At 39.0% G+C, this 12,126-nt stretch overlaps 1 protein-coding gene across 1 annotated transcript in view; it reads right to left on the reverse strand.

Moving 5' to 3' along the window:
• Nucleotides 1-5,749: 5,749 nt before the first annotated feature.
• The window catches only part of PCNX4 (pecanex 4), a 33,266-nt gene continuing 26,889 nt past the window's right edge, over nucleotides 5,750-12,126 (reverse strand). The window contains exon 10 of the mRNA XM_054567481.1: nucleotides 5,750-6,179. Coding sequence (XP_054423456.1) covers nucleotides 5,928-6,179 — 252 coding nt within the window. The 3' untranslated portion in view covers nucleotides 5,750-5,927. The remainder of the gene's footprint in view (nucleotides 6,180-12,126) is intronic.

The raw sequence follows: 12,126 nt of genomic DNA on the forward strand, positions 1-12,126 counted from the left end.
AGGGCTCTTGTACAACCAGTGATGAAAACTGATTAATAAATCCAACACTACATGTGGGGTAAAAACAAAAAGATGGATTGTTGGAACAATTTACAATGCTGCAGAGTAACATCATGTGGCATGGTATAGACTGTAAGTGCAAATTAAGAAAAGGGTGAGATTTGCAGATTAGTGTGGAATCTTTATGTTGTCTTTAAAAACATTTTTTCTAAAGGGGAAGGAAGGGAGAGAGAGAGGGCAACCCCAATGTGAGAGAAACATTGATTGCCTGCCTTCTGTACACACCCAGACCAGGGATTGAACCCGCAGCCTAGGCATGTGCCCTGACTGGGAATTGAACCCACGACTTTTAGGCTTGTAGGAAGATGCCCAACAGAGTCACACTAGCCAGGGCACTGTGGAAGTTCTTTGTAGAGAAGGTGTGACTTGGACTGAGCCTTGAAAACGTACATTTGAAGAGAGGGTTCAGGTGGTTAGGGTCCAGGTCAGTTTTATTTTACTTGTCAATGAACCTACAGTGGTTGGCACTGTGTTTACCAATATTTAGGATTTGTTGAGAGTTTGTAGGCTAGGCATTTTTGTTTTAATCCTCAGCCGAGGACATTATTTTCATTGCCTTTTTAGAGAGAGAGAGGGAGGGAGAAAAGCATCAGTGCTAGAGAGAAGCGTCGACTGGTTGCCTCCTGTACACGCCCAGGCCAGGTACTGTACATGGATCCTACGTGCCTAGACCAGAGATTGGAACCTGAAACCTAGGTCCTGACTGGGAATTTAACCTGCAACCCTTTGGTTACGGTTGACACTCCAACTAAGCCACACCAGCCAGGTCAACCAGGCACTCTTCGCCTCCTGAATGTCATGAATGAAAACTCAAGAGACTGAAATTAGCATGGTAAGAGGATGAAGGAAAAATTAATTCAGTTTGCTTAATTACACATGCCAATTAATGGTAGAAAAGGTATAATTTTAAATGACTTTTAGAAACTCATCTGTATGGTGTTTTTTAAAAAAGTATGTAATTAATAGTACCTGTATAAGCCCTCTGTCATTCTCAGGCAATTTTGCCAGCAGCTCAAAATGGAAAGGTAGATTTTTGTCAAAGTTGGTTTTCTTGAAGATAGTCAAGAACTGTGAAACCAAGGGTTCACATATTGACTTGAAGTATTTATTTTGCACTGACATCTGACTTCCTAATTATTATCTCCAATGGCCCCTTGAAATAGGAAGGAAATGGTGTGTTCCATTTTACCACTGCTGAAAGTGAGGCATAGATGGGTTTGTGCAAGAGGATGGCTGGTGAGTTGGTAGAAAAGTCACCAGAGGAAGCTATGGCTTTAGGGTTAGTCTGCTCAGCTACTGGAAGCATGAATAAAGTCACGCGAGACCTTAGTTATAGTCAACTATTGACAGACAGATTTAATAAACATCCTATTATTTTTAACACCTTTACTGAAATACAATTGATGTACAATAAACTGCACGTACCAAGTCTGTGCACAAGGTGTCCAGCTATGTAATATGAAAAATAGAGACACTAATTGAAGGAGATACAAAAAACATTGTACATAGGACAAGGACACCTCAGTTCCCTTCAAAGAAGGCACCTTGGGACCTCACACAGTTCTCCCAATTACCATCAGCTGCCCCACTGTATTTTCCTGAATCTCATTGAAGTTCTGAAATCCCTTCCTTTTCAAAGGTGATTTTAGTTTTGGGAAAAGCCAAAAGTTTCAGGGCGCCAAATCTGGGCTGTAGGGGGACTGAGTCACCTGAGTGATTTGATGTTTCACCGAAAAACTCTCACAAGGAATGATGCATGAGCAGTACGTTGTCATGATGAAGCTGCCCATTGCCAGTTGGCATGAAGTTAAATACGACTAAGCACTACTAGAGCCATTGTGTGGAAAAAAAAACCCAAACTTTTTGGCCAAGCCAATATTTACTTCTGACCTAATTTCTAGTTCTCTAATTTGTACTTTAGCTGTGTCCAGTTTCTATCAAATATATTCCCTGAGTTCTTAAATTTGATCAATGCATTTTTTTTTTAGTTTGAGATTTGTCAGTTCTTCTGTATAGTTTCTAATTTTCTGTAGAAACTTTGAATTTTGTGTTTTATACCTTTGAATGTACCACAGTAATTATCAAGCCTGTGTTTAAAAACTCATTTATCTAGATGCCCTATGGGTCTGTTCATATTGTCTATCATTTCTCTTGGGTTTTGATCATGTTGTCTTACCTCCTCAGGTGATGTAGACTATCCAGTATTAAATATGAGAAATTGTAAAAAATAACTTGGAAGGTCAGTCCAGAGAACATTTACACTTGCTCTGGGTAGTGACTAGGTTCACTAGGACTCCAGGGTCACCTTAGTCCAGTTTTAGGAATTGCGAAGATTCAAATGACATTTAGCTTTTGTTCCCCCTTAAAATTAGGATGTTGCCCTTGAGGTCCCAATCCAAAGTGTGGTCAGTTGCTCAAGTCCCTCCCTCCTTTCTAAAAGAGTCTTGGACTCCCATTTTTATCCCTCTAACTCCGCAGAAAGGCTGTAAAGTTGTTTAGCTTCTCAGGCTCTCAACCACCTCCTCCTGAACTGCAATGCTCCTAGAAGAAAAGCAGCCCAAATGCTGAGCTCAGGTCTCTAAGTTGTATTCTCCTTTGCATCTTGTTGATGGAATTCTTCATTATCTTCTTGGTCCTCTGATACCTTTAAGTAGATTGAAAACTGTTATTTTGCCCAGTTTGGCTAGCTGTTCTTGGTGAGATTGTTGTTGTCAATTATCTATGCACAACAAGTAGAAGTCAGAAAAGCAGGTTTTTTGGGAAAATTCAATAAGGTCACTTCTGAATACACCAGGTGGGAAAGTAAGTTACTTATATGAGCTCAATGCTATGGAGAGAGGTTGAGGTAGGTATATACAGGGTGGGGCAAAAGTAGGTTTACAGTTCACAATGATAATAATACAAGAATAAACTGTTTCATGTACTCACAACTGTAAACCTACAGTGGATTAGATTGTTTATGGTGAATGCAGGTTAAGAAGCAGGAGCCTGGAACCAAGTGGTGAGAAGTTCCAACATTTAGAAGTCTGCTAGAAAAGGAAAAGCAGCAAAGGAGACTGAGAAGTAGTCAGGGAGACAGGAAGAAATGAAGAGAATGTGGTGTCAAGGAGGCTCCAAAAGAAAAAAACCAGTGTGATTCAAACAGTGCTCAAATGCGTCAAATGCTATGTAGAGGGCAAATAAGATGAGAACATAGAAGTGATTAGTTGGTTTGACAATTTGAAGGTAAACCGTGGCCTTAAAACTTTCTTTGGGGAAATAGTAGAAATGGAATCCAGACTGAAATGGTTTTGTAATGGGGTGCATAGCGAGAGTCCTCTAAAATAGAAAGCCCCCCACAACCCTTCACTTGGGGGAAGGAGGGAGTGGATGATATGGCCTTTAAGATACTTTGCATAACAATGGTAAGGTAATAGCTATGCCTTTCTTAAATGGTAAAAGTATATAGTGACTTGTGACATAAGCAGGGGCGGCAGGGGTGGTTGTCTATGTGTCACAGGGAACTCTTGCCCTGACTGAAGATGGCAGTCGAAAGAAGGTATAAAATAGTGGGGAACTGGCAGAAGTGGCACATCATAGGAGAGGCTGGATATGAAGTCACATAGGAAGTTCTGGGCCAAGCATATAAAATAAGGGCAGGCTGAAAGAGAAGGGGTCCAGTCTGCCATGAGGTCTGGTGTGGGAGGAGATGCCATGAGGTTTGGAGGAACAGCAAACTGCATGGTTTGGAGTAAGAAAGAGGAGACCCTCTGGGAAGCCTGGCTGAAGAAGACGGTGGCAGAGCTGATGGAGCTGTGCAGGGACCTGGCTAAACAGGCATAGACTCGTGGGAGATGCTTGGAGCTGAACTGTGACTGGGAATGCTGAGCTACTTCTGCTTCTCTGAAGGATGTATGGAGAAGCCACGGTCTTGAGACAAGTGCCTCCTTAGACTGCACCATAATCCAGTGTAATACAGCACGTTTCTCTGAACCACTGCATGGAGGCTGAGAACAACGTACCCCAGATCCTGAAGGAGCTGCTACGAGTGGATAGTGACTCTGAAACCCACAAGAGCACCTTCCAGAGGGATGTAGACATGTTTGTGCAACTGGCTTAAAAACAGATAAGCATATGGGGAACTTCTGAGCATGATTTTGGCTTAGAGCCAGGTGGGGAGCAAGGGAAGTGCTGGGCCTCGTGGGAGAACAGGGCTCTGAGCAGAAGCGCTCTCAGTGTCCCCCCGAGGTTGGAAGGTTGTTAATAAAATCTGTTTCCTTCAACACTAATTGTTGGGTCATGTGTTAAGGTGCCATGTGGCGGAGCCCCAGTTTGCTACGTTACAGTTTGACAGTGAAAAAATGAGGAAACCTGGCCATGAATGAAGAAAGACATGGAGCAGTTTGAAGAGGATGCAAGGTAACGGGAAAGCATGGCTTATCATTATGATAGCAGTGAAAATCTTAAAACAGCTTAAAATGTCCATTATTTGGGGGTTGCTATACCTATTAATGTTATACAGTCATTAAAACTGATAATTACAGTGTTTCTAATGAGAAAATATTCATAGGTGACAAAAAATATGTAAAATTGTCCAGCTAGTAAATCTCAATTATGTAAATCATAAACCTGAAATCTGAATCCAGATGTAACATCAAGCCCTGTCTTCTACATAACTATACTGCTTCTCCAAAATAGGCTAACATACAAACCTCATGAATTCAGTAATTAAAAATTAGCCTCAAAAGTTATCCTTTAACATTGCTGGATCAAATTGTTCCACATACTAAATAAATGGAATAGTAGCGATAATAACCTAATCATTACATTTCACATTATTTCAATCACTTATAAAAAGAAGATATTACTGTATTACCAACTTAGGAGGCTACTATAGATTTAGTTGAAAATAAAAGTAATGAGTAAAGGAAATTATGTGATGCAGATTCATTGTTCATCCTCATTATAAGTACCTGTAAAGTCTGTAAGCAGCTAGAGAATGAAAACAAAATCCTGAGGACATAATGAAAAATGTTCTCCCAAGATCTCTTTCTGCATTTAGTTCAATACTTTCAGACACTAGTAGCTGGTAGTCCTGTGGCAAAGTCATTCTTCAGAAGCAGTATGTTCAGTTGAACAGAAATGCATAAGGAGCCAGGCCTATAAAATGGCCTCAAGGAATCACACTCAGATTACCCTAACATTGCTAATCCTGTGAGTATTAAATGATGAACGGGATAAATCCCTTTCCTCTCATATATATTAAAAAAATATTTGGAAGAAAAAAGCTTTATTGGAAAAGATTTTATTAAAAATTTTGAAGGTTTCTGAATTGAAATATATGAAAAGAAGATAATTATATAAAAACATTCAAACCATATTAAATGTTAAGATAAAACGGCACAAAGTTTGAAAATACTGTAAAGTTTAATTGTATTCCAAAGAAATATATATTATATAACCTTTAATATCATCTGTTATCATTACTCAAAAACAGTAATGTGTCTATCTTTTAAGTATGTAAAAATTACATAGTTGTTGACTTTGTAAGGCAAGCCATTATCACACATTTAAGAAAGGATTAAACAATTAATTATCTAATTTTATACTAATGTTTTATATTTAACAAAGCCTACTATAATCCATAGGGCACAAATATTGGCCAATAGTTGTAACTTTTATGTAAGACATATAGTGTTTTTTGGGTTTTTTTAAGCCATTAAGATAGCTAAGAGAATCAACTTTATAGAGCTTAGCTTTTCCCAGGCATCTGACTTTTGGGAGGAGAAAGAGGTCAGTAAAGTTTGAGAAATCATCCTTACTCTTCTAGAATGGAAAAATAAAGACATCTCATTTGATGACAATACATGTACAAGTCAAAGTGAGCTCTAATACAAATGTATCTGGAGAGGTTTTGAAGAATAAATTGGATATCCCAGAGGAGGATCAGCTGCTTGTACTGTAAGGTTTCTTAACAGTAGTGGATGAGCTTGTATACTGTAACGTTCCTCGTCATCGTTTGTGGCATAAAGCAATTCCCATGAAAGATTGGCCCACTGACCTCTGACAGCTTCGGCATTTAACTTCCCAACTTGGATCAATAATTCTTGAAGGGTAAGTACTCTCCCAGTGTAAACTCCCTTTAAATATGAAAGGGGTGGGACAAAAAAAAAGATTATGTTCAGGCCTTTATATTTTATTTATAAACGTAGAAAAAGTTCCATTGTATTGAGGCAAACTTAAACAGGAAGTGGTGTATTAAAATGTATACACAAGTTGCCTGTCTTCAGAATTAAGAGTCACCTGACAGCCATTTCACTCAATGAACAGAACAGCAGAAGCTCACTACTTGTCTTTCCTTTTCTTCTCTATTCCTTCATCCCACCGGGCCTCAGCAGTGCATAAGTGATATATACCAGCTAGTGAACAATTATACAATAGGCTCTTTTTGAAAACAACTTCACTAAGATATAATTCACCGCCCATATAATTTACTTATGTAAAGTGAACATTTCAACAATCTTTAAAATAGTATATTCAGATATGTACAACTATCACCAGTCGATTTTAGAACATTTTCATGACTTCAAAAAGAAACCATGTGCTCTTTAGCTATTACCCTCCTATCTCTTCATTCCCCCAATCCTAAGCAACCCATAAAGCACTTTAAACTCCAGAGATTTTCCTATTCTGGAAATTTCACGTGAATGGAATCATATACTATGTACTCTTTTATGACTGGCATCTGAGCTCAGCATAATGTTTTCATGGTTCATTCATATTGAGCATTTAACAGTACTTCATTAGTTTTTTGTCGTCAAGTAATATTCCATTGTATGAAAATACCACAATCTGTGTATTCATCAGGTGATGAACAGTTGGGTTATTTCTACCTTTTGGCAATTATGAGTCAATACTGCTATCAACATTCATGTACATATTTTAATTTGTACTGTGGGAGGAGAGGTCAGTGAAGTACCTTTATCGATTTGTTTGTATCAATGTTTTTGTCTCTCTTGGTTATATTAGGGAGGACCCCCCAAAAAATGAATTATTTGCTGGAGGGCAGACCTCTTGTAGTACAGGCTTCCCTATTAGGTGAGTGTTCTAGAAACCCATCTGTATCTGTGTATCAATTGGCACAATTTTTTTGAAGACTCTTTCAATGTGCTTGCTCATTTCATGATGGGTGATTTACAAGCACTCCTGTCTACGCTGCACTGAGTGTTCAGCAGTTCTTGACCCAAAACAGCACGATCCCCTGTGCACCACCCTCCCTGTTCACCGGATATCACCTCAAGTGACATTTCTTGTTTCCCTGGATGAAAAAAGTCCTCAAGGGAAATGTTTTGCCAATGTGTAACAGGTGAAACAAAACATGGCAGAAGTGCTGAAAGGCATCAAAATCGATGAGTTCAAAAACTGTTTTGGGCAGTGGAAAAAATGTTTTGATGGGCATATTGCATCAAATGGAGAGTACTTTGAAGGTTACAGAAGTTTAAACATAAAAGAATACACAATATTTTATAAATTCCGTTTGTTTGGGTCCCCCTTTGTACACCTATGGGTGGTATAACTGGCTCAAAGGCAATTCTATATTTAATCATTTAAGAAACTGTCAGGATGTTTTTAAAAATGGTTACACCATTTTACATTTCTGCCATCACTGTATTAGAGTTCCAATTTCTCCATATCTTTGCCAATACTTAATTATTTGACTTTTTCATTTGAGACATCCTGGTGGGCATGAAGTGATATTCCATTGTGGTTTTGATTTGCATTTCTCTGATGATGAAAGATGCTGAACATCTTTTATGTGCATATTGCCCCATTTGTATATCTCCTTTGGAGAAATGTCTACACAGATCTTTTGCTCATTTTAAAATTGGGTTATCTGTCATTTTATTGACTTGTAATAGTTCTTTAAATATACCAGGAACAGGTCCCTTAACAGATACATGCAAATTTTTCTTTCATTCTGTGAGTTGTCTTCTGTTTCTTGATGTCTTTTAAAGCACAAAAGGTTTTTACTTTTGAAGTCCTATTTACTTATTTTTTGTTTCTCGTGTTTTTGGCATAACATCTAAAAATCCACTGCCAAGTTTGAGATGATGAAGATTTACTCCTTTGCATTCTTCTAAGTTTTTATGGTGTTAGCTCTTACATCTAGGTCTTTATGCCATTTTAAGTTCATTACTGCATATAGTATGACGTAAGGGTGTACAGTTGGTTGAACGGCATCCTTCGAAGAAGATGTATCAGTCCTAATCCATGGTACCTTTGGCTGTAACCTTATTTGGAATGAGTCTTTGCAGATGTGTCTATTTGATGTTCACTCAATTTTCTGGATGTTTAGGTTAATGTTTTTCAATAGACAAGGGAAGTTTCCAGCCACTGTATCTTCCTGTTGCGGGGAGCATGGGGCTCCTGGATCTGAGGGTTACTGTCTGGAGCCTGCTGAGGCGGGAGCAGGGCTCTGAATCCCGCAGAGCCCGTCCCCGGGTTGTCATGGATTGGGGGAATAAACACGAGTTGTCACAAACACTTCTGTGTTTGCCAGTAGAGGGGAAAGGGCATTTCCCTCTAGCGGAGAAGCCCCCAAACCCCTTTGTCCAAAGGCTTTTATTGAAGAGTTATCAGTGGGGCCAGGTAATAGGAATGTGCAGGTGATCTTATTACATCTCTATGTTAATGTTTACAGGAGAATAGATGATGTTTTGAAGAAAACAAATGTCAGGAACACACCGATTTACATGGGTCCAAGAGGAGACTAGTAAACATGAGAGCGCCAAAGGGTTTAGGGTTAGGGTCTGTGAATAACGTAAATTTCCTTTCCAGCATGAGATGGCTATCATAGCTTTTGAGGGAGAAACAAAGCATGCTTTAAAGAATTTACTTTTGGCCTGATTTCCCCTGGGAACCACCAGATCCAGTTTTGGACTGTCTCTAGTATCGTTTTGGGCCTGAGTCAGGCTGGGGGAGGGAGCCACCAAGAGACAAGGAGACTTCTTTCAGATACAATGAGGACCCTGGCCATGTCCAAGCTGAGCCAAGGGGTGAGGGTATTTTTGTCCTTTCTCAGTGTCCCCCAAGTCCTTGTCCGCTGCCCATTTCAGCTGTGTCTGGCTTAGGTTGTCCCTTTCCTCGAGGGATCTTACCCGTCATTGACTACCAACCATCACAGGGTCAAGCAGGGTGATATGAGGGAGGTAGGGGCTACACCCCTACCAGGGGAACAGGTTTTGTCTCCTTAGTGGCCTGTTTTCCCAAGGCCTCCTTGACTATTTCCAGCCTTGGGGCCCTCTCACCTGTTGGTGGGGCTACAGTTCCTGAAACCAGACAGGGCGTTTCTCACATCTTCCAGTAATTTTTTTCTGCTCCTTTGCTTTTCTCCTGTCCTTCTGTTACCCTCACTATGTATATGTTGGGTAGTTACCGGTTTCTCACATTTCTGCAAGGGCCTTTTTCTTTTTATTCATTCTTTTTCTCTCTCTCATCTTTGGATTGCATATCTCTATTGATCCAGAATATTCAATTTAACTAATTCTTTATTTTGCCAGTTAAACTCTATTGGTGATTTCCTCTAGTGAATTTGTCATTTTTTACACAATTTCTATATCAATATTCTTTCTCTGTTTGATGTGATATTATCATCAAAACTTCATTTACTTTTTACTTTTTTAAAACTGAGATAGAATTGACATATAACATTATATTAGTTTCAGGTGTGCAACATAATGACTCAGTATTTGTATGTTGTGAGATGATCACGATATGTCTAATTAACATCCATCACCACATACAGGTACACATTTTTGTTTTGTCTTGTGATGAGAACTTCTAAGGTACACTCTCTTGGCAATTTTCAAATATACAATGCAGTATTACTAACTTATAACTATTATTAACTATAGTCACCATGTTGCAGCTTTTTGAGTATGATGTTAGCTGTGGGATTGTCATACAAGGCCTTTATTACATTGAGGTATGTTCCTTCTATACCCATTCTGTTGCCTTTTTTTAATCCTCACCTGAGGATTTCTTCATTGCTTTTAGAGAAAGAGGAAGAGAGAGAAACTTCAATGTGAGACACATTGATTGGTTGTCTCTCATAGACACCTGGACTAAGGAACAAATATGCCCAAGCCAGGGATTGAACCCACAACCTAGGTATGTCCCCTGACTGTCAATCAAACCTGCAACCTTTTGGTCACAGGAGGACATTCCAATCAACTGAGCTGCACTGGCAATTTCTGTTGTCTGTTTTTCTCCCCCGGTGTATGGGTCAGACTTTCTTGTTTCTTTTTTTTTCTTCCACAATTCATTATTTTTGTTGAAAACTGGACATTTTAGATAAGAGTGTAACAGCTCTGGATACTGATCCTCTTCTCCCCCTCTGCAGGACTTATTGTTATTTGCTTATTTATTGAGTTCTCAGATGACTTCTGTGAAATTAATCCCTACCTCTAATATAACTCAGGTATGAAGTCTTTGATGTTGCTCCTTTGGAAATGCAGCCTTGTGAATGCCCAGTTACCATGGGAAAACAGTGGTTTTGGCAGGGCTCTCTTTGTTAGGTGCTCACACTCGGGTGTTAAGCACTCCTGATTTGATTTACATTTTAACAATAACCTGGGGCATAAATTGCTCCACAGACTCATCCAATTAAATTTGGGATCCTTTGAAAGAATAGCTTTGGGGATGAATATTCGAGATTTGTTCTGAACCCAGGCAGGGGAGGGGTAGCTCTTCTGCACTGTTTCTGGGTTCTTTCTCTTAATCTATCCAGCCTACAGTTTAGGCTCTATCTCTAATGAATTTACCAACTGCCTCTTAATTACTTTTCACCACAACCTCCATAGTTTTTGAGAGAATCTTAGGCTTTAATGGGTCCACACTGTTTTGCAAATAATGTTGGTTCCTTTAGAAAGAGATTAATTTTTTTGTTTGTTTTTTAATAGTCTTATTCTCCCATTGGGCGAAATTTCTGAGCCAGGGCTCTGAATCGGAGGTGAGAAAATGATATGCTTCTCCCTGAGTGACACCCTGGTTCTAGAAGATTAAGTGCTGAGTAGAGGGGAAGAAGTGACCTCAGGTCCTCTTGTCCTGTCTCCCAGTGTGAAACCTTCCCTGCAGAGGTACACAAGGGTGATTAGGGTACTAGTATTCTCAGTGGCACCATATTCAGGTTAAAGCCTCCATCGAGTGAGTCGGGTTGTCCAAAAAGGAGCTCTTACCTCTTGACGACACATGCTCGGAAGCTAGCCTCACAACAGGTTGCTGAGAGTAAGATGAGAAATGTTGAAGTCCTGCCTCTCTCAGGGAAAGTCCTCCAACTGGCAGCGGAGTGGAGAGGGAGCTCTGTGTTCTTGGCTGTAGAGTTTGGATGAATGTTTCTATCTTACTGAGCCAGGAGGTTTTGGTGCAAACACTGTAGTCTCTTACTGTACTTACTGGGTTTTAGTTGCTTTTCTTGAATAAATGTTTCTTCATTTGGCTGTATGCTTTTAGAACCATTTCTAAGACTTTAAATGATTGTTTTTAAAAATACCTTTCATCATTTTCATTTGGGAGCACATCTGCAGAGCTTCTTAGGCTCTAATGCCAGACATCGAACCCATAATAAGCTCACAACACTGTGCATACTCAATGACATTTTAAATGGAATGAGAACAAGTACTGTATTTTAAATAGTTATTCACTATTTGGAGTCTTAATTTTCACAGGTCAGATATGCTTCAAATAAAGTATAAATATCAGCAAAAGAAATACTTTACCACTATAAATTAATTTTTCTCCTGGAGTCAAATCCAAAGTGATAGTTCATACACTTGAATTTAGTTTAGAAATACAATCCCTTTAGTCAAATATGATAGCAAATCATGTTTACTTGACTTTCCTATAGGTCAGTTATACAATGACTACACAATATTTTTAATTGGCTCCTATTAAATTTGTAAAATTAAATTTAGAATTGAACTAAGTTGGCCATAAAGTCATGATAACAAATGCCTAGAACTGTAATTAATATGTAGAATGTCTGTATCACTTAGTTCAAATACTTTATAACTGATTTCTGCTCTTTAA

This window comes from Pteronotus mesoamericanus, unplaced genomic scaffold, assembly GCF_021234165.1.
Source record: "Pteronotus mesoamericanus isolate MK-2021 breed Mesoamerican mustached bat unplaced genomic scaffold, CSHL_Meso_final contig_182, whole genome shotgun sequence".
Taxonomy (NCBI): Eukaryota; Metazoa; Chordata; class Mammalia; order Chiroptera; family Mormoopidae; genus Pteronotus; species Pteronotus mesoamericanus.